Raw genomic sequence first — 26,423 nt, 5'->3', positions numbered from 1 at the left:
TCTTAAGCAGGCTCCACGTTCAGCGTGGGGTCTGGGGCTGGATCCCATCACCCTGGGATCATGACCCGAGCCTGAATCAAGAGTCGGAGTTTCAACAGACTGAGCCACCCAGGTGCCCCAGTGTTTTTATTCTTCAATGTATTCATTATGCTTATTTGTTTCCTGATTGTAAGTGTCATGAAACAAGCATAATGGATTCTGTTCTTGGGGGTTTATGATTCTGATGAAGGGAAAGGGGTTTGGGGAGTTTACAAAAAAGATATAAATAGTATGTTATCTAGGAGGGAGAGGGGAGGTGAACCCCTAGTCTTTTATTTTGTCCTCTTGGATTTCTACCTTTTCCTAAAAAAAGCTAGATATTTCCAGACCCAAGCCAGTTCATTTTTACTTACATGTCAAATTGGATTTCTCTGACCTGGCTGCGTAGCTGCTGTTTTCCTTTGTACTCTGCCTCACATTTATTTTGTATGGAATATACGTGTTTCCCATTCCATGTCTTTCAGCCCAAGTGCTGCTGTTGGAATGTTTGTTAGAAGAAGCAGATGTTTCAGGAAGATAGCTTGACTGCCCAGAGGAGAGAGATGTTTTTACCTATAGTTTTATTTTTCTTTCTCTTTGTTATATTTGTGTTCAGGTCTTCATTCTTCCTCATTCCTACCTAACTTCTTGCCCTTTGTCCCATTTTTTCCATTCCTTTGCACCCTCTGGTGTCTTGATGTCTCAGATTCTTGGGGAATGAGGGAGGCAGCAAGTCTTTATCAGGTGACTCGTATACACTTGTTTCTTTAAAATCAAGAGGTATGGTATTGTCCTTTGGGCCACAGGTCCACATGTCCACATGTCTACTCCCTTCTTTTCAAATTAATTTCCCCTGGTTTATCCTTAGTTGCCCTAAGCAAATTGTAAGCGGAGCTTGAGAGTGCTCCATTTTTTTCTATGCCAAGGTCCATCTTTCCTCAAAGTGCATTCTTGTTTCTTTATTGGAATAAGGCAGTTGTGTATTTCTAGGGCAGGAAGGAAGGTTTGTTAAATCATAATGGCGCAACATTGAACCAGGCAATTAAATAAATACGAGTTTATTCTCTTATTTTGAATTTATTTCTTTATCTGAATGGGAATGAAAGCAACAGAATAAGTTCATCCTTTGGGTGGGCAGTTTTTCTTTTAGCTTTGGTAAGCCCGCTCAGCTGAAAAACATGGGGATGAACACCTCTGAACTTTTGAAATAAAACAGAGAAGGTAAATGACTCCGTAAAATACATCAAATTACAGGGTGGGAAAACTTTAGAACAATGACTAAAAACATGTAAGAATGGAAATGAAGGAAGAACTAAGTATGTGAGGTAGAAGTAGGGGATTTAGTAGGGCGTTTTATGCTGAGTTGGATACCAGCATGTACCAATGTGATGGTCACCAGAAACTTTGAGCGTCTCTTGGTGCTTAAAGGTTTTTGTTTCCTCTTTTTTGGTCCATCATAGAAATGATCTTTGGTGGGCAGGAGATCCTTGCACGTCATAGGTGCTCAATAAATATTTTTTCTTGGTGAAGAAAGATATTCCAAGATAAGGAACTGATCTTTGGTAAATCACCATTTATCCTCAATAAATCCCCACATAGCAGAGTGTTTGCAATGCCAGACTCTTAAGTGCTGTTTGAGATGATTCATCACTCGCCCTGGCACCTCCCTAGTGTTGAACTTGTCTTTTTGGCTCCTGTGTTGATTTGGCAGGTGGATAGAGTCCTGACTGTGTACATTTCCCTTCCCAGTGTGATCCTTCTTATTGGAGAATTAACTGACTGAAAAAACTATTTAGCCACAGCCCTCTATTCTTTCGGTTTAATAAGAAACATTTTGTTTTATTTTGTTTTCATTGCCTTCTTGTTTCTTGGGTTGTGGATTAGGATCTGATTTGATAGAATGACATAAATGTATACGGCTTTAAGACCTAGGTGGACCCCAGATTTTCGCAGAAGAGGACATTTCTTCAGCTAAAGATAAGGGGATGTGGCTAAAATCCCTGAATTTGTTGTGATTTAGCAGTGTCCTGGTTGGGGATATGGGGAGGTGTGGAGATCGGAGAACTCTGGTACCCTGGTAAATTTTAGGTTTTAGCACTGATCAGGTGATTTCTGCCTGCATTGTTATTCTTTTTAAGTTATTTGTATTATGGACTGGCCTTGTTTGGTCTTCAGAATGGGTTACCATGACCTGTGTTCCCACTACAGTATTTTGAGTGTGCTGGTCTACCCTCTTTTGGCCAACACATGCCATTATTAGGTTTTGGTCTTTGCCAACCAGTAATACAGGACAAAATGGCATCCTGTTATGTTTTTACCTGTATTTTTAAAATTCTAAGTGAGTTTGAAAATATTTCCTGCTTCTTAGCCATTGCTGTTTACTAAGTCTGACACCTTGAGCAAGGTGCTTGATTTTAATTTGCTAAGCTTCACTTTCTCAATCTTGAATATAGGGATGGTAACAGTGCCTCTCAACTAGGGTTGCTGTAAGGATGAAGTAGGGCAATGCCTGTAAAGGGGATGGGTATCTGGCAGACAGGAAGCACTAAATAAATGCTAGCTGAATTACTTTCTTTGCAGTGAATCCGAAATCCTGCACCATGAGAAGCAGTACGAGCCCTTCTACTCCTCTTTTGTTGCACTTTCCACACACTATATTACAACAGTCTGCAGCCTCAGTAAGTATTCTACTCTTGTTACTCCTTGCCGAGGGCTTGGGAATAGGGGAATTGTGTCTCCTCTTTGTAGGGTGTCTGAACAGGTTGTTAATGAAGTTGTATTTTAGCACTCTTAGCCTGTCCACCCAGTGGTGGAAACTGCTATCAGTCTGATAAGGCTCTGGAAGTTCCTTTACCTGGGCCAATCAAGGGGGCTTTAAAAACCACTTGGTTCGGATACCTGCTTTATAACCCATTAAGTTAACCTTCCTTCCGTTCTTAATCAAAAGCATTTTACTGATTTCACACATGCACGTGTAATTACTAGCGTGTTAATTTCTGGGAGTCGAGGCGGATGGGTGGATACGGACCTGGGGTTAGCAGCCACTGACGAGGGCTCTATTATTCCTTATTTGGTTTGGTGAGAAAGTAAATTCTCCTTTTGTGTTCTCTGGTATCTCAAGGGATTTCAGTTTCAGTTCCCATTCTTTTAAACTTTTTTTTACCCTTATTTTCCACTATTTCTGAATTTTTGCATTTTTCTTTTTTAAAAAAATCCTAAGATAGTTCTGAAGAATTCTAATTATTTGTTTACTTAAATAGTTTGCTACACATGTAAAATGAAAGGAAGGTATAGGGTCGCTCAGTAATCTTCAAGGGTCCAGTGCTGTTTATTATAGGCGCTGTTCCTGTTGAAAGAATCAGTTGTAGCTTGAAGAAATTTTGTGTAGGAAGCCCTTTGCAAAAGGCATTTAGAACCTATGGGGAAGAAGAGGTAGTATGTTCTAATAGTTAAGAGCATGAACTCCAAAGTCAGACTTCCTGGATTTGCTTGTGGCTGTGTGACTTTGGGCAAGTCATTTCATCTCTGGTGTAATTTCCTTATCTGTTTAGAAAAAGGAGGGGGGAGGGAAACAATAATAGCTACCTCTTAAAATTGGTTTAAGGATTAAGTGGATTAGTACGTTTGAAGTGCTTGGTACTTATTGTGATGTATATCCTATTATTGTTAATTTCCAGTAAATGTAAGATAGGTTGCTCTAAAAGCAGTGGATGGCTGTCAGTGCCAGGATGCCTTTGTTTGCGCCTTGGATTGTTGGTTCTGAATGATTCTTGTCATAGAATGACATCGGGGATGTCGGACATGTGGAGCTCAATGGTTGTCTGGTTTTGATGTACTGACTGTGAGGCTGAAGCAAGCTGTAAGCAGTCTGAGGTTAAGTAAAGCTTACTTGCTTTCTCAGTTCCCCGGAACCAGCTTCAGTCCGTGGCAGCAGCCTGTAAAGTCCTGATTGAGTTTTCTCTGCTACGTCTGGAGAATCCAGATGAGGCTTGCGCTGTGTCCCAGGTGAGAGTGCCGGGCTCTTCCGGGGCCCTTCTTTCGAAGTAGGACTTTGACAGACTAGTGGAATGGTGGAGAAGGGGTGGCAGAGAGCAGGGGTTGGTGAACATTTCCCATAATAGGCCAGATAGTAAACAATTTGCTGACCATTCAGTCCCTGTTGCAACTAGTCTCTATCTTCTAAACTCTGCCTTTGTAGTGTGAAAGCAGCCACAGACAATACGTACATGAACAAGCGAAGCTGTGGTCCAGGAAACTTTATTTACAAAAATAGGCAGTGGGCTGAATTGGGGCTGTGGTTTGCCAACCTCCTCTGGTTGCACAGGCTTTTGCAAGGATTGCAGAGTGTCACGTTTCCAGGGACCAGGTCAGTAACAAAATCAGTGAAGTGTGCCAGCCACAGCTATTAAGGGCCAGTCGCTGTGTGGCTCCAGCCGATTGTTGCCGTGCAGGGGTGGAGACTCAGTTGCTCTATCTTGGGGATTATCAAGAGAGATAAGAAATCTGGATTTGAATGCTAAAACTTCCATGCTTTAAAACGTTAGCTAAAACTTCAGATAAAAAACTGAAAATCCAACAGCAACACTTTGAGACTAATGAGACAAATTTGCAAGCCAGATGTGGTCTGAGGACCATCAGCTTGTGATCTCTGCTTTAGTGTTTTTCCTCATTTCTATTCTTGCTAGCAAGCTCAATCTGGCCCTGTGCCAGTTACAAGTCCCAAAAGAGTACCATCTTCTAAAAGACATACTTGAATTTGTTGTCTTCTCAGAAACACTTGATTCTCCTCATCAAGGGCCTGTGCACTGGCTGTAGCCGACTAGACAGGACTGAAATTATCACGTTCACAGCCATGATGAAATCCGCCAAGCTGCCACAAACAGTGAAGACGCTCTCAGATGGTGAGCGTTCGTTTGCCAGACCCAGTTCCTTGGCTGCTTCCCTGGCCAACTTTCTCCCGCTCTGCCTTCTAGCGGTACTCTGCTCATCCTGTTTTTGGTTTTATATTTACAGTGGAAGATCAGAAAGAGCTGGCCTCACCAGTAAGCCCAGAGCTGAGGCAGAAGGAGGTACAGATGAATTTTTTGAATCAGCTGACGTCAGTTTTCAACCCTAGAACTGTAGCATCACCGCCTGTAGGTCCACAGACTCCGGTGAGTTACTGCAGCCAAATGTCCTCACCCCTTGGAAGTTGTTAAGATGAGAATACTAGAAAAAAGTAACAAATGCATCTTCTGTTTGCGATATAAAGTGATTAAGTGCCTATGATAGAAAGAAATAGAAGAATACAAACCAGAAAAAGCAAAACTTACCCTAACATTCTGTCCACTGTTGTTAACTCTTTTGATGATCATTCTTCTGAATTTCTCAGTGCAAAGAAACGTGAAGAGCACGTACATTTTTCTGTCAAAGGTATCACACTCTATACTGGTTGTAGAATATATATATTCTATATATATAGAATGCCCCTCATTAACTGGGGAGTCTGAGGAGTATCCGTAGAACTGCTTCGTTTGGGTGCTTGTTTCGATTCTGACTGCAGGGCTGTAGTCAGCAGATGATGGTATCATGATAGGCCTTTCACGTGCCTTTTGTTTCTCTTTAGGCTGAAGGAGAAAATGATGAGCAGTCATCCACAGATCAAGCCTCTGCTGTCAAAACCAAGAATGTGTTTATAGCTCAGAATGTGGCTAGTCTTCAAGAGCTTGGTAAGACTCTTAATCATTGTCAGAAAGCTGGTTTCTCTGCTTTCCAAAATTTCATACGTGGAAGAGAATCCAGCAGCAGACAGAGGCCTGTTTGTAAGGTTGAGCCTTGTCGTTGATTCAGGTGGCTCAGAGAAGCTGCTGCGTGTGTGTTTGAACCTACCGTATTTCCTGCGCTACATCAATCGGTTTCAAGATGCAGTGTTGGCCAATTCTTTCTTCATCATGCCTGCAACAGTAGCCGATGCCACTGCTGTTCGCAACGGGTAAGGGGCTCAGGCTGTGTGCTTTACGTTCTGATGCTGCCCTCGGAAAGAAACCGGTTAGCTTTCTGTGGCATGCCGACTTTCTTTAGTGATCAGAATAAGAAGCAAGGGATTCAAAGAGACGCTCTTGTTAACCTCCTCCTCTGTTATGTTCTAGTTTTCATTCACTGGTGATTGATGTTACCATGGCATTGGATACCCTCTCTCTACCTGTGTTGGAGCCTCTCAATCCTTCTCGTCTGCAAGATGTGACAGTCCTCAGCCTAAGTTGTCTCTATGCAGGTGAGAGGTGATGATGTCTGTTCTCATTTTGTCAGTCAAGTACAAGTACGCTTTCTGGAAACCATGAGATCCTTTTTTTTTCTTTTTGCTTTTTTAATTTTTTTTTAAAATGTTTTTTTATTTTTGAGACAGAGAGAGACAGCACGAGCAGGGGAGGGGCAGAGAGAGAGGGAGACACAGAATCGGAAGCAGGCTCTAGGCTCTGAGCTGTCAACACAGAGCTCAGCGCGGAGCTCGAACTCATGAGCTGTGAGATCATGACCTGGGCCGAAGTCGGATGCTTAACTGACTGCGCCACCCAGGTGTCCCAACCATGAGATCCTTCTGAGTGCTCTCCCCGCCTTACTTGTGCCCTTCCCCCCGAGGATCATCTAATGTCTCATCTAGGTGAAATGAGGTCTCAATAGGAGTCTTGTAAATTATCTTGTTCCACTGCTGGTGTTGTTATTATGTGCATATTTGATTTATAGTATGTGCAGATAGTAAATGTCTGTGTAAAGCAAAACGCCAAGTGCTGTTGGGATATTGAGATGAACAGTATCCGATCCTTGCCCTCAAGGAGCCTACACTGAGAACAGTTAGGACCGCAGGGTATGACATAAAACAGGAGATGACAAAAAGCAGTAAGAGGAGTGTAGCACGGTTGGGTGTGTGAAGTAGAGAGAGAGGGAGTCTTGCTGTGGGAGCAGGTTTGAGGAAGCCTTCATGGAACAGGTGATATCTGTTTATATTGATTATTCTTCGTGCGCCCACAAAATCTCCTCTCTTCCTGTTGATCATGCTGCCTTGGAAGTGGGCCCTGACATCTGGCGTTTACTCACTTTTAAGTTATGACAGTGACTTTTTAACCCAATTCACTGATCCTTGATTTCAAATAGCATAGTCCTGGTATGTCTTGGAAGGTATAACAACTTCCTTTGTTTACTTGGCTCTCTGAGTGAGGATTTGAACAGTCTTGGAAACCTGACCTTGGGGACCATCACGAAATTGCTGAGGTTGATCATCTCCCTATATTCTTCCAACAGCTTTATTTTGAACATCTGGATGCAAATAGGAATTGGGTAAAGCAGTAGTAATGAAGAAGTTCTGTTGATGTACCTGTAGGGCAGGTGGATTTTCAGTAGGGCTATCCCTAGGCAGAGGCAGAAGCAGGACTCAAGAGTGTCCTAGAGTCTGGGGGCACATACTATATCAGTGTGTGTGGAGAGGAGGGGCAGGGGGAGAGGATATGTGCTTAGTGGGTATTGTACAGTGGGAAAGAAAGGACACAATCAAAGAGGTCTTAGAAATGCAGGCTAGGGGCACTTGGGTGGCTCAGTTAGTTGAGCATCTGACTCTTGATTTCGGCTCAGGTCATGATGCTATGGTTGTAGGCTCAAGTCCCGTGTCTGCACGGAGCCTGCTTAAGATTCTTCCCTTCCCCCTTCCCCCCTCCCCTCCTTCATTCCCTCCCTCCCTCCCCCTCTGTCCCTCTCCCCCTCCCCCTCTGTCCCTCTCCCCCGCTTGTGCTGTCTCTAAAAAAAAAAGAGAGAAATGCAGTCTAAGTCATTTGGTTTATGTCCTATAGACAGGAGAAACCATTGAAGATTCTGAGCTATATTTTAGGAAGAACATTCAAGTAGCAGTACACAGGACATTTTGGCATGGAGAAATTTGGAGTCCGGAAGCTCTGTTAGGATTTTTTTTATAGTCATTCAGGTGAGACACATTAAGGGCCTAAGCTAGGGCAGCAGCAGTAGGAATAGAAAGCTAAAGATACCTGTGAAGATACGTTCTCTCCCAGCCCAATTCCAGTGTTTATTTCCTTGTCCTCTGCCTTTGATTTTTGCAGTTTTTAAGTTGGGGTTTGTTTCAATTATTAGGGAATTTCTTGAATATTACATGGCTGTCAGTATACTTAGTCAGTAATGGTTGAAGAATCCTTAAAAATTTTTAGTCAGAGTAAAGATCCCAGAGTTGGTTTGTTGTTGAAATTTGATGGCCTGGGATTTGACTTAAAGACAAGGATTTGGCCTTGATGTCTTTGAGGAACACCAAGAGTGGAATGTTTTTCCCTGTAATCTTGAAAAAATTGAAAGATATCTTTGTGATGTCTTTAAAGTTTTAAAGTTAATAGATACTTATTTTTAAAGCAGTTTTAGGTTTACAGAAAAATTGAGCAGGTTATACAGAGTGCCCATCTACCTTCTGTCCCCAATACAGTTTCCCTCATCATTAACATAGTGCATTAATAACAGTACGTTTGTTATAATCGATGAATGCACTGTTGACACACTATTAACATCTGAGAAGTCCGTTGTTTACATTATGGATTTCTCTTTCAGACAGTTCTGTGGCTTTTGACAAATGCATAACGTCGTGTATTCGTCATCACTGTGACACAGAATAGTTTCACTGCTCTGCAGTCCCTTGTGCTCTACCCAGTAATCCCTTTCTCCTACCCCTACCCCTGCCCCCTAGAAATCACTGATCTTTTCACTGTCTCCATAGTTTTAGCTTTTCCAGAATGCCCTAAAGTTAGAAGCAGTCTGCTTGGATCCCGCATTTAAGTTTCCTCCGTGATTTTTTGTGACCTGATAGCTCGTTTTTTGTTATTGCCGAATAATACTCCTCGTATGGGTGTGCCGTACTTTGTGGTACTGCATCCACCTGTCGAAGGGCATCTTGATTGCTTCCAGTTGTTGGCAACCATGAATAAAGCTACAATAAGTATTTGTGTGCAGGTTTTTATGTGGATAGAAGTTTTCAGCTCATTCAGCTAAGTACTTAGGAGTGTTGATTGCTAGATCGGATGGTATCACTATTTAAGTCTTGCCTTGTGGACTTTACTGTGTGTGATCAAATCATGGAATTACCTTTGGGTAGGTTGTTTTATGGTTCTGTTTTGGTGGGCTCATGGGACTGCCATGATTCGAATCTGTGCATCTTTCTTTTTTCCCTCCAGGCGTGAGTGTGGCAACTTGCATGGCCATCCTGCATGTGGGTAGTGCCCAGCAGGTGCGGACGGGGTCCACGAGCTCCAAAGAAGACGACTACGAGAGCGATGCGGCTACGATCGTCCAGAAATGTGTAAGCCATGCCATCTGGACCCAGGCACTGCCATTGTTCTGTGAGGAGATAGGGTCAGGCCCCCCTCTCTTCCCGGGTAGAAGAAAGGACACGGAGTGCTCTCCAACCCTTCCGCTCGGGTAACAGGTCTGAGTGGTAGGTGTTTGGCGTGTTTGGCAGCTTGGTTGACTCTGCAGAAAACACTGCATCTTCGTGTTGGCAGTGGACCCTGTGAGCGAGGAGTCATTCAGTCAGCACACGTAGTTGAAGGCGTGCTGTGTGTCAGTGCACTTTTAGTGAAGACACACGATACACGAGATAGCCGCAGAGAATGCTAAGCATGTAGGATGAATCAGTGTGGTAAGCTGTGGTCTGATGTGGGCCTGGGGTATTGTTTTAGATTGGGGGCAGGGGACACCTGTGAAGAGGTGACACAGGAGCTGGATATAGAGAGTAGTCAACACCATGCGCAGGTCAAGGAAAGTGTGATGGGATTGTATCATTAGAAAGTGCCTTGAGGACATTTAATTTTATGAGCGAAATGAGTTTGGGTGGGATTAACATTTGTAATGAAATACGACAGCTTGCTCAGCTTTTTGTTATGTTTGATGTTGTGCAGCTTGAAATATATGACATGATCGGACAAGCGATCAGCAATTCCCGCCGGGCCGGTGGAGAGGTAAGAAATGTGTCTCTGCTACATTCCTGTCTCACAGCCTGGAAGATCTCTGTGTTCATACTTTGCTTTTGTGCCTTTTTAACAGCACTATCAGAACTTCCAACTGCTGGGTGCCTGGTGTTTGTTAAACAGTCTTTTCCTCATATTGAACCTCAGCCCTACTGCCTTGGCTGATAAGGGGAAAGAGAAAGACCCACTGGCCGCACTCCGAGTCAGAGACATCCTTTCTCGCACAAAAGAGGGAGTGGGCTCTCCTAAACTGGGGCCTGGAAAAGGGTATGTGTCTACTCGATTGCTACTCATGTTTTGTTTTGTTTGCCTGCCATTTTATCTTGATGGGGAGCTGGTGTAACCCCTCTTGTCTTCACATTGATAGAAACGTTTGCCTTCGTACTTGGTTGAATTTAATGACTAAGGTGATGACCATCATCCACTGTCTCTACATCATAGCTGTGTCATTTTGGATAAATTGTTCATTCTTTCTGATCTTGTTTCCTTATCCATAAGAGGGGGAAATGTGTGTGTAACGTATTTCAGGGGTTTTATTTATTTATGTATTTATTTATTTATTAATTAATGTTTGTTTATCTTGAGGGAGAGCGTGCGCAAGCTGGGGAGGGGCAGAGAGGGAGAGAGAGAGAATCCCAGGTTGGCTCCATGTTATTGGTGTGGAGCCCATTGCGAGCCCATTTGAACTCACAAACATGAGATCCTGACTTGAAGCAAAATCAAGAGTCGGAAGTGAAGCCGAGCAAGCCACCCGGGTGCCCCTATTTCAGGCTTTTTATGAGGGTCAAATCAGAAAACAGTGCTTCTGTTTTGTGTAATGGGTCTGTTTGACTTCAGCTGATGGCTCACTGCATGTTTAACCTCTAAAGAGGATTCTGTCTGGTCCCCCTGCCTTGCTTCCTAAAATGTTTGCATCTGTTTGGGTGAAGTAAGCCCTGCTTGCTAGGAGAGAAGTTAGACATATGACTTCCATGTGGTTTGACGTTTTCTTTTCTGAGCCTGGGCATTTCTGGGTTTTGTTTGCTATTCAGTCCCTACCGACATGTTGGGCTGTCTCTGGGCACGGAGGACGTAGCACTCTTTAAAGCAGTGTCCTTGCTTTGATGGAGCTTCTTTTCGTTTCTGTTTATTTAGTTTGTTTTTGGGACAGAGAGAGACAGAGCATGAGCAGGGGAGGGGCAGAGAGCGAGGGAGACACAGAATCCGAAGCAGGCTCCAGGCTCCGAGCTGTCAGCACAGAGCCCGATGTGGGGCTCGAACCCACAAACTGCGAGATCATGACCTAAGCCGAAGTCGGACGCTCAGCCGACTGAGCCACCCAGGCACCCCAGTGGAGCTTCTTTTCTAACTGGAGTGACCGTGAGCAGATACACTAGTACGTTCATGATAACTTATCGTAGGAGTCCTGTAAAGAAAAATCAGAGCAAGGGGCTAGCGATTGACAGGGGCTGGTGTTTTAGTTAGGGTGGTGAGGAATAAGCTCTGAAGACAAGACGGAGAGAACATGTGTGAGGTGGCAGGGCGAGCCATGCAGATTTTGGGGGTAGAATTGTTCAGGTTTGGAGATGGAGGTTTGATTGGCATTTTTAAGGATCAGTTAGGTCCGTGTGGGCTGGAGTGGAGCCGTCCAGGAGGGAGCGTGGAAATTAGATCAGAGAGGTAGCCCGGGGCCAGATCTCCTAGGGCCAAGGGTAATCTGTATGTAAGTCATGGAGGGTTTTCCCCAGGAAAGCGATCCGATCTGACTTACTAGTTATTGGCGATGTGAGAAGCCAGCTTCTGTGAGGAGAACAGACTGCAGGGTGTAAGGCAGGAAGGAGGGCGGGTAGGAAGCTGATGCATTTCTGCAAATGACAGAGCTGGTGGGAAAGCCAGAGAGAAGAGGTCCAAGGGGTATGTGTTTTGAAGGTACAGCTGGCAGGATTTGCTGATGGCTTGGATATTGAGTGTGAAAAATAGGACCTCAACATTTTTTGGCAGGAGACAAAAAATTGTGTAATTTATGGAGGATGGTATGATTTACAGAGACTGGGAATACCAGCTCAGGAGTAGCTGGGGTGGCAGGAAGGCGAAGAAACACAGAATGTCATCTTCACCATGCCGACTCTGAGATGACTGTCACATCTCTCTGTGTGAGATGTAGAGGAGGCGGTTGGCATGGGCGTCTGGAGTTCAAGGAGGGAGTCAAATTCTGGACCTCAGTCAACAAATCATTCACTGAGTTGTCTTCTCTGTCCCAGGCTCTGTGTCATTTCTGGAATGCTGTGATGTACCAAAAAAAAAAAAAAGGACACGCTTCTAAGAAACATGGAGATGTCAAATTGTATCTAGAGAGTATTACAATAAGGGCGTTTGGCCTGGTCAGAGAAATCAAAGCAGGCTTCTTTGAGGTGTTAAGCGAACTGAAATCTGAGAAAGACGTTGGGATGGTAGACAGTAGACACTAGGCAAAGAAGGGAGGTAAGCACATTAGAGGGAATAGTAGTTTATAATTCTGTGAGTGTCTGCGCTCATACTACTATAGAGGGAAGTGGGAGGATGCCAAAAGGTCTGCCCATAGAAGTAGCAGTTATGGGGCGCCCAGGTGGCTCAGTTGGTTAAGCATCAGATTCTTGGTTTTGGCTCAAGTCATGAGCTCATGCTTCATGAGTTCGAGCCCTGCGTCCCACTCTATGCTGACAGCGCGGAGCCTGCTTGGGATCCTCTCTCTCCCCTCTCTCTCTGCTCCTCCCCTGCTCACTCTCTCTCTCTTTCTCTCTTTCTCTTTCTCTTTCTCTTTCTCTTTCTCTTTCTCTTTCTCTTTCTCTTTCTCTTTCTCTCTTTCTCTTTCCCTTTTCTCTCTCAAAATAAGTAAATAAAACTTAAAAAAAAAGTAGTTATGTTTAAAAAATGGCTATTGTTTCTTAAGATTTAAGAAGAAAACCTATTCCTTGTGTAAGTTACAAACCATAAGAAAGGGGGGAAAATCACCCCAATTCTCCCACCCAAATCGATAAACGTTCTTCCAGATGTTTTTCTGTGCACGCATTCAAAATGTATATGTTTACAGAAGCAGGATCACCGTTAGAAAACATCGTAGACGTTTTCTCAGTGCCCGTATTAGGGATTCACTGTATCTAAGCATTCCACTATGTAAATAGGCCATAGTTGACTCTAATCACCTTATTGAAACACTTATTTAGGGTGTATGAAATTTCTGGTTTTGATAAACTGTGCTTTGATAAATCTTCTAAAACATAAATCTTTGTGAAGTTGCTTAATTACCTTGGGGTAAATACCTAGAGGTATGAATGTTAAGACAAAGGGCACACTTATGTAAAAATTTGAAATGTTTTTTCAGACTGTTCTGATTGCATTCTTACTTAGCAGCTGTGTGTGCACATGTGCCTGTTTCCCCAGGTCCGCTTTGAAGTGGGCATTGTTAGTTTTCACGTTTTCTAACGTTAAAGGAGGAAGTTTATTTTTGAGACCGAACACAAGTGGGGTAGGGACAGAGAGAGAGAAAGGGAGACACAGATCTTTGACAGTGGGCATTGTTAGGTTTCACGTTTTCTAATGTTAAAGGAGAAAGTTTATTTTTGAACACAAGTCGGGGAGGGACAGAAAGAGAGGGGGACAGAATCTGAAGCAGGCTCCAGGCTCTGAACTGTTGGTGCAGAGCCCGACGCTGGGCTCGAACTCCGATGCTGTGAGATCGTGACCTGAGCCAAAGTTGGATGGTCAACTGAATGAGCCGCCCAGGTGCCCCAGCGTTAAAGGAGAAAGGTGGTATTACATTTCTCTTATTCGTATTTCTTTATTAGTGCCATTGCAACTGCCTGTGTCCTTTGCTCCAGTTTTCTCTTTGGTGTTTGTCCTTTTTTCTTACTAATTTACGTGCACTCTTTGTATATTAGATACTCTAATTGTCATATGGCCATTTGGACAGAAAGAAAGTTTTACATTCAATGTGTCAGTCTTCGTTGTTATTCTCTTTGGTTTGTGCCCAGATATTTTACAGAAATTGGCAATTTTTAACTTTTTTCTTCTCAAAAGAATGGCTTCAAATGTCCTAGCAACCTTTGAATGTCAGCATCTATACATCACCCGGTCGATTCGAGCTGATAGTTTAAATTCCAAAATGCCGTGTACTTGGAAGTCTTTCTTTTACTCTTGGGGTGCTTAACCTGAAGCTTGTGGATCCTCAGGCGGGCCGTGGGTGGGCTTCAGGGAGACCGAGCTTCTGAAATTACATGCACATATTGTGTGTGCGTTTTCTTCCCTCCGGGGCAAGGTTCATAGGTTCTGAAAGGGGTCTGGGACCCCCGGATGGCAAGATCCCCTGTTCCGAGGTGGTGAGTTGTGTTTCTCCTCTTCTTCGTATAGGCACCAGGGCTTCGGGGTGCTGTCGGTCATACTGGCAAACCACGCTGTCACGCTGTTAACCTCTCTCTTTCAAGACCTGCAAGTGGAAGCACTGCACAAGGTGAGGGACTGCACGCAGGGGGTCAGCACGGCGATGCTGGCTTCGCTCCTGGGGAGGCTGCCCTGAGCCGTCTGATCACGGGGTTCCTTTCTGCGCCGTTGGATCCGTAATTCTCTTTTGCCGTGCTTCCCTTCAGGGTTGGGAGACAGATGGTTCCCCGGCAGTCCTGAGCATCATGGCCCAGAGCACCTCCATCCAGAGGATTCAGCGGCTGATCGACTCTGTCCCACTGACGAACCTGCTGTTGACACTGCTGTCAACCTCCTACAGAAAGGTGGGTGGGGTCACACCGTGGATGATTTGGAAGATCTCGTGTAACCCTCTCAGGAGGAAAAAGGCTGTACGCCGTGACCTTCGTGAACTCAAAATTTATGGTAACGTTTTGAAGATGAGAGGAAAGCTTCACTGATTCCACACGTGAATCCGTTACTGATTGTCAGCTTTTTTTTATGTTTATTTATTTTTGAGAGAGAGAGAGAGTGCGTGTGTGTGCGCTCATGAGTCAGAGAGAGGCAAAGAGAGAGGAGACACAGAATCTGAAGCAGGCTCCAGGCTCTGAGCTGTCGGCACAGAGCCCAGTGCAGAGCTCGAACTCACGGACTGCAAGATCATGACCTGAGCCGAAGTCGGACACTGGACCGACTGAGCCACCCAGGCGCCCCTAAAAAAATTATTTTTAAATTATTATTATTTTTTTTTTTTTTGAGAGAGAGAGAGAGAGAGACTCAGAGCAAGGGAGGGGCAGAGAGAGAGGGAGACACAGAATCTGAGGCAGGCTCCAGGCTCTGAGCTGTCAGCGCAGAGCCCGACGCGGGGCTCGAACTCACAGACTGCGGGCTCGAACTCACAGACTGTGAGATCATGACCTGAGCTGAAGTTGGAGGCTTAACCAACTGAGCCACCCGGGTGCCCCCTGATTGTCAACTTTGTGATGCACATGGCTATTTGGTTCTTTGTGACAGCGGTCATATTTTTATTTTATTTTTTATTTTTATTTAAAAAAAAAAATTTTTTTTTCAACGTTTATTCATTTTTGGGACAGAGAAAGACAGAGCATGAACGGCGGAGGGGCAGAGAGAGAGGGAGACACAGAGTCGGAAACAGGCTCCAGGCTCTGAGCCATCAGCCCAGAGCCCGACGCGGGGCTCGAACTCCCGGACCGCGAGATCGTGACCTGGCCGAAGTCGGACGCTCAACCGACTGCGCCACCCAGGCGCCCCCATATTTTTATTTTTTAATAAAAAAAAAAAAGGTTATTTATTTATTTTGAAAAAGAGAAAAAGAGAGTGCAAGCAGGGGAGTGGCAGAGAGGAAGAGAGAGAATCCTAAGCAGGCTCCGTGCTGTCAGCCTAGAGTCTGATGCGGGGCTCGATCTCATGAAACGTGAGATCATGGCCTGATCGAAACCAAGAGTCTGAAGCTTAACAGACTGAGCCACCCAGGCACCCCAAGAGATTTTCTTGGATTTAGAGGAAGAAAGAAGACACGGAGAAGATGTCTTACATGGTGAATGAGGTGAAGTAGGGCGGCTCCATTTCTGTGACCATTGGTTCCAAAACCTTGCTGTTTTCCTAGGCCTGTGTCCTGCAGCGTCAGAGGAAGGGCTCCATGAGCAGTGATGCCAGTGCCTCTACTGACTCAAACACCTACTATGAGGATGATTTCAGCAGCACAGAGGAGGACAGCAGCCAAGGTAGAGGCCTCTTTTCCATCTCCCAGGAGATAGTTGCAACAGGAAGTTTCTCCATTGGCTCGCTTCCGTTAGTTTCCTGTTTGCCATTTTCACCTGCCTAGCATGGATCCTGATTTTCTGTGCCCTCAAAGGTGACATGTTATTCAAGAGTAAGTTGAGCTGTGGAAAAATGGATGGTAGAAATTACTCTCAGTGAAGCCCAGATTGCTTTTCATCCTTTCCCCTCCAAGATCAAAATACATCTCGTTTCACGTTTCTTTCTGCATTAACCCATTTGTGTGTAAGGTGATTGGTTTGGCTGTTGTCATAGATGCCTGGTGTGGGGAGGCGTAGGAAGAGAAACTCCACTCTGTTGCAGTGAACAACAGGGCAAAATGAACATTCCCTTCTGCCTTTGTTTGGAGAGAGATGGAATGAGATAAATATCTCCAGTTCATTATAATTGGGTTTGTGGGAGCAGTGTATAGTATTGTGAAAGGTGCAGTTTTATTTGTGTATCTGAGAGAGCGCGAGCGAGCGAACGAGCGTGAGCATGTGTGTGCCCTGTCTCTTGTCTGTGAGAGAGAGAGAGAGAGAGAGAAAGAAAGAAGGTGTGTGTGTGCACAAGCATGGGAGGGTCAGATGGAGAGAAAGAGTCTCAAGCAGTCTCCACACCCACTGCGAGATCATGACATGAGTCAGAATCAAGAGTCAGACGCTTAACTGATTGGGCCACCCAGGTCTTAATTTGGGCTTTATAACCCACGGAGAAGTAAACATTTGTTTTTCAAAACATTTGGCTTGTTGGCAGTAAAGTGAGGTGGTTCTTTCTTCATTGGACTCCTTTAAAAAAATACCAGTTTTATTGAGGTATAATTTATGTGCCATAAAACGCTTCTGGTTTGCTTACACACTTAGAGGAGTATTGACAAATTTATGAAACCATGTTACTCCCATCGAGTCCAGATAATCCTCGTGTTCCTTTGACGTAGACTGTTTTACAAAGCAGGTGTGCTAAAAAAATTTTTACATTGTGTTATTTTTATTACTTCTTTCTTTCTCTGTTCCAGATGATGACAGTGAGCCTATTTTGGGGCAATGGTTTGAGGAGACCATCTCCCCCAGTAAGGAGAAAGTGGCACCTCCACCCCCTCCCCCGCCCCCTCCGCTGGAGAGCTCGCCTCGCGTTAAAAGCCCCAGTAAACAGGCCCCTGGTGAGAAGGGCAACATTTTGGCTAGTCGCAAAGATCCTGAGTTGGTAAGAGTGGATTTCTGAGGTTTAGGGGAGGGAGAAATGGGAAGAAGGGGTGTGAAGAGCAGACCATTTGAACTCAGACATTTTGTAGATTGGCTAATTAACTGTCATGTTTAAAGGTATTTTTACTTAGGGCCTGAGTGTACTGATTGCATTTGATGAAATAACTTGTACCCTTGGTGTTGCTTCTCTGATTGAGGGTTAGTAACATAGCCTTTGGAGTTAGAAGCGAGTTTGAATCTAGCTTTTACCACTCACTGGCTTTGAGACTGTGGGCAAGAATCTAAACTTCTCCGAGCCTCAGCGTTGTCTTCTGTCATATGGGAGTGATAGTACCTGCCTTTAAGGGTGTTGTGAAGAAGTGAAGAGCCCTTAGCATAGGTGTGGTACGTCGTTAAATGCTCGCTAATTATTTGTTCAAGCAGTATTTCTAGATGATGTACTATCAGCCCTGTTCTAAAGCAGACACGTCAGGTACGGACCTCACTTTCATACAGCTTAGTCTAGTCAAGGCTGTGGACATAAAACATTTACACAATAATTCGGTTTCATTTTGAGAGAGCAGTAAGGAGCTGGGAATTCCCTGTGTGTATAATGATCCTACAGGCTTCTGAATTCCTTATTCCAATAATGTCCCCGAGCTGAACAAATACAGGGCCTTGGAGGAGTGAAAGAAGCAAGTCTGTCTAGAAGCCTCTGTTTTCGCACAGAGTTTTCTGAAGTCTGTTGTGTTCAACTGGTGCCATTTTTTGTAACTGGAAGAATTATGTGGGAAAGATTGTCATAGTTAAGCTTAGCCCCACTCCCACTGTAGGGGCTTTAAACTCTGACTTGAATTCATTGCATTTGTTCCATCAGCTCTATGGGCATGTTTTATTTCTATTTAGATTGAGGATTTAGAGGCACTCTGGGCTTATGAACCTGACATGAACTTCTTTGTGCTCTCTTTAGTTCTTAGGTCTGGCTTCCAACATTTTGAACTTCATTACCTCTTCCATGCTGAACTCACGGAATAATTTTATCCGAAACTACCTGAGTGTGTCTCTTTCAGAACACCACATGGCCACCCTGGCCAGTATCATTAAGGAGGTGGACAAAGATGGACTCAAGGGTCAGTAGACAGGATTGGTGCCTGGCGGGTTGTTTTCCCCGGTTGGGTTTGGCTGTCGCCAGGGTGGTGTAATGCATCAAGTGGCTGCTTGAGTCATTGGTTTTCTTATTTGCCTCCAAGGTTCATCAGATGAAGAGTTTGCTGCTGCTCTCTATCACTTCAACCATTCTCTGGTAACTTCTGATCTTCAGTCGCCCAACCTGCAGGTTTGTGTGCACTGTGACCCTTTGGCCAAGCGCTGTCTGTGTCAGCTCCCAGTAGGCTGTAGCATCCCAGTCGCAAAGGAACATAGTTTATCCTGGGGACCCCCTCACTGGAAAGAGTGTTGAGAGATGATTATGTCCCACTGCCCTGATGAGGATCATTTTAGGGAAGAGAAAATGTGTTCTTTATCCCCAAGTCATTCAGTAAACTTAAAAGGAAAAATGATGAAAACAGCTCCTGATGACTGTCGTAGTAGGCAAGTGGACAGAATAGATGAGAGCGGTTTATAAAAAAGGGAAATACACATGGCCAGCAAACGTAGGAGATGCTTAACTTAATTAGTAATCTAAGAAATACATGTTGAAATGTGTGTTTTAAAAGAATCATTCAGGCGCCTGGGTAGCTCAGTTGGTTAAACATCTTGATCTTGGCTCAGGTGATGATCTCACGGTTTGTGAGTTTGAGCCCCACGTTAGGCTCTGTGCTGATGGCACAGAGTCTGCTTGGGATTCTCTCTTCTTCTCTTTCTGCCCCTTCTCTGCTTGCACTTTCTTCGCACTCTCTCTTAAAAATAAATAAATAAGCTTAAAAAAAAAAATCATTCAAATTATAGGAGTAGGTGTTTTCAGATAGACTGCTATTTGCAAACTCACCACGAAAATAAAGCCTAGGATCTTGATTGTAAGTTTTGAAATCTTAGGGTTTTCTCTCCCCGCTGGTAGGTGATGTTCTGAATCTTGCATCTCAGATTCCTTCATTTGTTACTTTTATTTATATATTATATATCCATGTATGTATACATATATACATATATATGTATATATGTATTTTATTTACTAACAATTTTTTTGAAGTTTGTTTATTTTTGAAGGAGAGAGAGAGAGTTGGGGGGGGGAGGGACAGAGAAAGAGGGAGACAATCTAAAGCAGGCTCCAGGCTCTGAACTGTCAGCACAGAGCCCAACACGGGGCTTGAATTTACCATGAGATTATGACCTGAGCTGGAGTCAGATGCTTAACCGACTGAGCCACCCAGGTGCCCCTATATATATTTATTTTTACATTCATAGTCCTTAAAGTTTTAAATTGATTGTTTTAAGCATTATAGTAACGATACCATGCTATATATAATCTTTTTAGGCTTTCTTTTTTCACTTAATATTATTTAGCACTATGTTGCCAAGGTTCATTTATATTATTGCTAATTCTGAAGTTCTTGCTTTGACTGCTGTCTGCTGTCCCATTGTATTTGTGACTATACCAGCTCCCCTCTGCTCCCACTGTTGGACCTTTGGATTGTGTCAGATTTTGTTGCTATTCCAGTTGTTGTTGTGATCTTTGTTGTAGAAGTCTCCTGTGATAAAACAAGGGGTTCTCTTGGGTAGAGAACTGGGAGTGGAATTGGCAGGATATGGAGTATGTGATTGTAAGCAGGTGATGCCAGACTGCTCTCTAAAGTAGCTGCATCAGTGGGGCACCTGGCTGGCTCAGTTGGTGGAGCGTGCGACTCTTAATCTCAGGATTGTGAGTTTGAGCCCCACATTAGGGTAGAGATTACTTTAAATAAATAATAAATAAAAACTAAAATAAAAATAAATAAGCAAACAAACACAGGAGCTGCACCAAGATTTACTATCACCATCAATGTGTTCGAGATTTGTGGGTTCACTTTCCCAACATTTGACAAGGTCATATTTTGATAATAACTTATTTTTAACACGGTCAGAGTTTGTGGTTCTCATTCTTTAGTGTACATAAAGATCCCTGGGGAATTTGTTTAAAAAAAATGTAGATTCCTAGCTGTGGCCACCCTTCATCTCCCCTAGAAGAATTAAATTTGGTAGATCTCCAGTAGTTTGCCCTAAGATTGTTTTGAAATTTTTTTTTTTGCTATTCTTAGGTGGATTCTCAGAATCAGGACACAATCGAAGAGATTGCACTTGCCCCAAAGGGACAAAATCTAGGAAGCAATTTCAAGAGGTTAAACTTGATTCTTAAAATCCTAGGCTATTTGAGAAATTCTTTTTTTTTTTTTCCACTTTAAGTTTATTTTGACACAGAGAGAGACAGAGCGATGCAGAGGGGGCAGGGCAGAGAGAGGGAGAGCACGAATCCCAGGCAGGCTCCATGCAGCCATCCCAGAGCCAGTGTGGGGCTCGAACCCACAAACCGTGAGATCACGACCTGAGCTGAAACCAAGAGTCAGACACTTAACCGACTGAACCATCCAGGTGGACCTATTTGAGAAATTCTTAAAAATTCATTTCTTTGTTGGGGCACCTGGGTGGCTCAGTCTCTTGAGCACCTGACTTCGGCTCAGGTCGTGGTCTTCTGGTTTTTTCGGACTTAAGGGCTGCATCGGGCTCAGTGTTGTCAGTGCCAAGCCTGCTTTGGCTCCTCGGTCCCATCTCTCTCTGCTCCTCCCCCACTCCAGCGCGCTCTCAAAAATAAAATTAACATTTTAAGAGCTTATTTCATCGCTTAAAAAGATAACTATAAAACCTATTTGTATGTACCTATTGTTAGATGAAACAGAGTGGGGGTTTTTTGGCAGGAAAGGGAATATAAATAGAGTGGTAAAGTTGTTGACGTAAGATGAAGAGAAGAAAATTCTTCAGTCAGTATATGGCCTGCACCTCCTTCTCAGACTGTATAGGGTCAGGAAGTCGTGTCAAAGTTATGAGCTCCTTAAGTTTATTTAGGGAATAACTAAGATCTTAAGTTTATTTAGGGAAGTTTCACAGTTCACAGACTTGGCCTTTTCCTGCCGAAACTTGTCCAAATAATGGGGGAAGAAATATTTTTCTGTAGAGAATAGGAGTTCTTAAGACTCCTGTAATGATGTTGCCCTCATAGCATGTAAAAAACTAATTCCAGACCTTGTGTGGACATGCAACTTGTCTGCCCATAACCGCTGACTTTATGTAGAACAAATCCTCAAAACTCCCTTCTCATTCCATCTCCAAACATGGGCCTTTAAATTCTGCCCCCAAATTTCATTGCTATGGTGGAAGAGAGTAAAGGATGGTTGGTGTAATTTAACGACCTGCTATTGAGTTCCCCTGCCCTGCATGTTGTTTCTCTGGGATCATGTACAGAGTCCTATGCCTTTATCAAGATACCTGAGTGCTATTGCAGGACATACACAGTGTCCTTAAGGTAGGTTAGCAGAATGTAGCTCAGTCTGTGAAAGTAAGCAGATAGAAGTTTCATCACAAAAATTGTCTTCACCTATCAGGTTCATAAAAAACTGGTTCCGAGTTGGTAAGACCAGTAGGCCTGTTCCCTGCTTCTAGGAGAAATTGAAGCCTACTTATTTACTTCCCAAGATGACATCTTGGGAAGAGGGCTTTCTGTTGAAATGCCATGTGCTTGGTTGGCATGGCTTCTCTGTTCTTTCTTTCAAATTTGTTATTAGAGCATTCTAGTAAGATGATTTGTGTCTTCCGAAACCAAACGAGAAAGCAGGCCTTGTGTGGGTTTCATTGTCATCCTGCTCTACTGGCCATTGGGGATTCTCTCTGTCTCTAGCCCTGGTTGGGGATGGCACTGAAGGTTCCAGCTCTCTAATCATAGGGTTGGTTCCCCTGGCAGTCTGCCCCTGGCCTAAAGCTGTCGAGGGGCCTCCTTATTATAAACATAGGTAATGCTGAAAGGGGCTTATTATGAATAACAAAACACGTTCTTCTCACCCTTGTCAGGCAATGATGAGAGTTTTAGGAGCTCTGTACCAGGAATGAGACAAAGACCAAATATACATTTCTTCTTACATCCCGGGATCACAGGGGCTTAGTGTTTAATAGGTATCGGGTTTCAGTTCGGAAAAATACAAGTGCTGGAGATGGATGGTAGTGATGTTTGCACAGTGTGTGTGTATTTAATGCCGCAGAACTGTGCACTTAAAAAATGGTCAGTTTTTGGTTATGTTTTTTATCACGAAGTAAAATTAGAAACACACCTGGCACATAGTATTAGTGCCTACTCAACATTAGCTGCTGTCTTTGTTACTATTACCATTTAATGTTGTGTTTATAGTTATTATATTTATTATTATGTATAAAGTTATAATAATTTAACGTTACCTTAGAGGTCTGAGTTCATTCATTCACAGAGTATTCATGGAGCACCTACTGCGTGCCAGGTAGTGTAGGCACTGGAGAGATCCAGATGATTTGAGTTAGTGTGAGATCATGAGAAAAGGGGGAGATAGATACCATGTGGATAAAGGGCCCATGGTAGATATAGAGATCACGGGAAACTATTTGAACGGGGTAAAGAACACAGATAGCAGAGTCTAAGGTGTTGCCTGGGTTTACAACCCGGATGAGACCAGAAAGATGCTGTTGTCTTTCGTAGAAAGGGGCCATCGGCGAGAAGGGTTAGTTTGGTGGTAGAGGAGCTGTGCCGAGTGCTCAGGGAGCATTCCTAGGTGTGAGTCAGCTCAGAGGTTGTGTGTACTTGTGGATTGCTTATTTATGCATGGTTGCTCAGAATGGTCCTTTGGGTTCTTGAGCTACACGAGGCACAGTTTGCCATTTTCTCTTTTTGTTTTTAAAAACAGTGTCACCTTACCAGCACAACTGTCTCGCCGTCCGTTGTGGTTAGCCAGCCTCGAAACCATTCTGCAGTAGAGCTTGAGCGTTAGGCTTTCCTTAATTTTTCAGGTATTTATTTATTTTTTTTAGATGTTTATTTTTGAGAGAGAGAGTGTGAGTAGGGGAGGGTCAGAGAGTGAAGGGGACAGAGGATCCGAGGATGCCTCTACTCTGAACTCAAGAGAAGAACTGTGAGATCATGACCTGAGTGTAACCGAGTGAGCTGCCTAGGCTCCCGGAGGCTTTCCTTTAATGGAGTAAGCTAAAAGCAGTTAAATAGGCGTTACCGATGTGATTATTGATTATGTTGCTTCCTGTGTCAGAACGTTGCATCTTACAGCCCTTTCAATCCAATGAGAAAAACAATTTGTATGTTTTATATATGAGAAGTCTGTATAAGAATTTGGTGTGTAAGAATTGTGTAGCATATATTAACTTTTTTAGTTAAACGGTTACCACTGCCATTAAAGCCACTTTAAATATGATGACGTTTTGAGGGGCCAGTGGGATGAAGACATCTAGAAAGTAGTTGGAAATGTGAGTCTGAAATTCAGAACTTAAATTAAGAGTGGTAATGTGTTTTTGGGAATTATCCACTAAGGGGCAGTCGTTGAAGTAATGAGAAACAGCAAGGTGGGCGGGGGATGGCCCGAGCGGCGAGGGCTGGGGCCAGGAACCCCGGAGAGCTGGCATTAAGCAAGGGTGGGCACGGGGGTGCTCGGGCTGGAGGGGGCACTTCAGGCTAGGCCTTGGTTGGTGGGCAGTGGCTCTCTTTTACTTCTTAGGAAGCCCTCTTCCTTAGGGCTAATCCAGGCTCTGAGGAAGGCTTGGTCATTTTTTGCGGCTCTGAGGCCCGAGACAACGGACACGAAACAAAAAAAACCCTCTCTTAAAAAAAAAATCCTATAAATAACATTGTAACGTTACATTCTTCCACCAAATTCATGGTTTATGTTTTTCCATGTTTCTTTGTAGTCCCTGTCTGTGTAGATAGATGCACAGTTTTGCAGTTAAAATCAGAACATCAATTCATCTCTTGTTTTCTGCTTCTTTCAGATTTTACTATTTCAAATATTACTCCATTAAGTTTAAAAAAATTTTTTTTCTAATGTTTATTTTTGAGAGAGAGACACACATATATAGAGTGCAAGCAAGGGAGAGGCAGGGAGTGAGGGAGACACAGAATCCGAAGCAGGTTCGGGCTCTGCACTGTCAGCACAGAACCCGACGCGGGGCTCGATCTCATGAACCGAGAGATCGTGACTTGAACTGAAGTCGGACACTTAACTGACTGAGCCACCCAGGTGCCCCGAGAATGTAGATTTTAGAGATAAATCTGGTTTGGGCAGTTGGGAGTCTTGTGGCTTAGTGTGTTTTTAAACCACTCTGACCTCTGTTTCCTGCATCAGTAGAATGGAGCGCATACCCAGAGCATTGCCTGTGACAGTTGGTGTGCGGCACTTAGTCATGATAACTGCCCAGCACATGGGAACTACTCCTGATTATCTGTGACATTTTGAATGATTGTTTCCCAGGAATGGGGTCCTCTGGGGTGTTACCTAAGAACATAATTTAATTTGGCAGACTTAGAAATTTATCCTGTATCCTGAGGTAACTATGATTTGTGTTTTCTGAAGCCAAGTGAGAACACAGGCCTTTTGTCTGGTGTTCCATTGGCATCCTGCTCAGTTTGTGTGTGTGTTTCAGAAGATAAGTTGCAGCTTAGATAACTGAGCTCAAAGTCAAGCTCATTTGAAAGACACGCTACAACTGGAGGCAGAGACACAGCCCTGACTAATTGGAGGTGCCTTGACATCTTACAGGCAGATTTCTCTGCTAATACGGTTCGTACAAGTGGGAGGACCCACAGGTGCGGGACCGACCTCCCCACTTGGAGTATTACTTGTATATAACTGGTTATCGAAGAAAAACTGTCAGCCGTTAAAATTGTTCAAGAAGTTTTCTTCTGAAGGGAAGACTTTTCATGTTCTGCCTGTTTGGAAAATCATCCTGATTCTGCTGTCTCAGTTTGCATTTCTGCATTTCTCCTTTTTCAGGACCCCATCTCTGACACCAATTAACTGTAGTTGTGAATGGGGTTAGATGAGTAATTTTCCCTCGATAGTTTTCCTGTTTGTTGAGCGAAGTGACCTTTCTGCAAACCACGTCTGAATCTGAATTTCTGTGTGCCCTTTAAAATACTCCTCCAGCGCCGAAATCAAGAGTCGGGTGTTCAACCTACTGAGCCACCCAGGTGTCCCTTAACTTTTTTTTTTTATGTTTTTCCTTTGCAATCAGTATATTTTATTTTCTGAACTACCTATTCAAAATTTTCCCATTTAAACCATTATGGTGTGTCCCTTCCTTACTGAATTGAAAGGTTCTTTATAAATTCTAGATACAAGTTCTTAGTTGGATAAATGTTTTTAAAATACTGTTTCTCATACTGTGGCTTGTCGTTTCTTTTACTAAAAGTGACTTTTGAAGAGAAAAAAAAATACTCCTCCAGCATAAAGGGTAGCATTTAGGGCTCATTGGTAACCTTTGGCCTCATTCCCTGTCTTTTTCCTAATGGTTTCCTGTGTGTCTTTTCCTGGCAGAACACGCTGTTGCAGCAGCTGGGAGTAGCGCCTTTCTCTGAGGGCCCCTGGCCCCTGTACATTCACCCTCAAAGCCTCTCTGTGCTTTCACGCCTTTTGCTCATCTGGCAACATAAAGCCGGTGCTCAAGGTGATCCAGATGTCCCTGAATGCCTTAAAGTTTGGGACAGGTAAGAGAACTCCAGGTGAAGCCCTGCAGAGAAGGTTATGTACTTTTTTGATTTGTTTGACTTCTTTGTAGTTAGTCCGTGGCTCTGAGGTGGTATCTGCTGATGGCACAAACTGGTGAGGGCGGACGAGTGTGTGTTTCCGGTGGCCTTGGGGGAAGAGGTGCTGTTTAAAAAACAGGAGCACCAAATTAGTTATCTAATTAATTAAATAAGTAATACAAAAAACAGAAATACATAAACTATGGTCTGGGAACAGAATCATCCTTTGGCACCTGGGGGGGTTTGGTTGCAGTTTTGAGACATAACCTGACTCCTGAATGTAACCGATTCAAGAGTCCTGTCCTG

General features: G+C 43.7%; 1 protein-coding gene across 10 annotated transcripts in view; it reads left to right on the top strand.

Annotated features, from left to right (window-relative positions):
* Positions 1-26,423, top strand: part of UBR4 (ubiquitin protein ligase E3 component n-recognin 4) — a 131,493-nt gene that overhangs the window by 5,371 nt on the left and 99,699 nt on the right. For all 10 annotated transcript variants that reach the window (XM_045035180.1, XM_045035182.1, XM_011284581.4 and 7 more), the window contains exons 2-18: positions 2,599-2,696; positions 3,920-4,023; positions 4,790-4,919; positions 5,032-5,171; positions 5,624-5,726; positions 5,848-5,989; positions 6,147-6,271; positions 9,216-9,340; positions 9,939-9,998; positions 10,084-10,274; positions 14,373-14,472; positions 14,609-14,746; positions 16,048-16,165; positions 17,215-17,402; positions 18,351-18,510; positions 18,631-18,716; positions 25,909-26,078. In XM_045035180.1, coding sequence (XP_044891115.1) covers positions 2,599-2,696; positions 3,920-4,023; positions 4,790-4,919; positions 5,032-5,171; positions 5,624-5,726; positions 5,848-5,989; positions 6,147-6,271; positions 9,216-9,340; positions 9,939-9,998; positions 10,084-10,274; positions 14,373-14,472; positions 14,609-14,746; positions 16,048-16,165; positions 17,215-17,402; positions 18,351-18,510; positions 18,631-18,716; positions 25,909-26,078 — 2,178 coding nt within the window. The remainder of the gene's footprint in view (positions 1-2,598; positions 2,697-3,919; positions 4,024-4,789; positions 4,920-5,031; positions 5,172-5,623; positions 5,727-5,847; positions 5,990-6,146; positions 6,272-9,215; positions 9,341-9,938; positions 9,999-10,083; positions 10,275-14,372; positions 14,473-14,608; positions 14,747-16,047; positions 16,166-17,214; positions 17,403-18,350; positions 18,511-18,630; positions 18,717-25,908; positions 26,079-26,423) is intronic.

This window comes from Felis catus, chromosome C1 (assembly GCF_018350175.1).
Source record: "Felis catus isolate Fca126 chromosome C1, F.catus_Fca126_mat1.0, whole genome shotgun sequence".
In the NCBI taxonomy this organism is placed as follows: domain Eukaryota; kingdom Metazoa; phylum Chordata; class Mammalia; order Carnivora; family Felidae; genus Felis; species Felis catus.
Note: the sequence above shows the minus strand (reverse complement) of the source record. Positions and strands in the feature narration are given on the sequence as shown.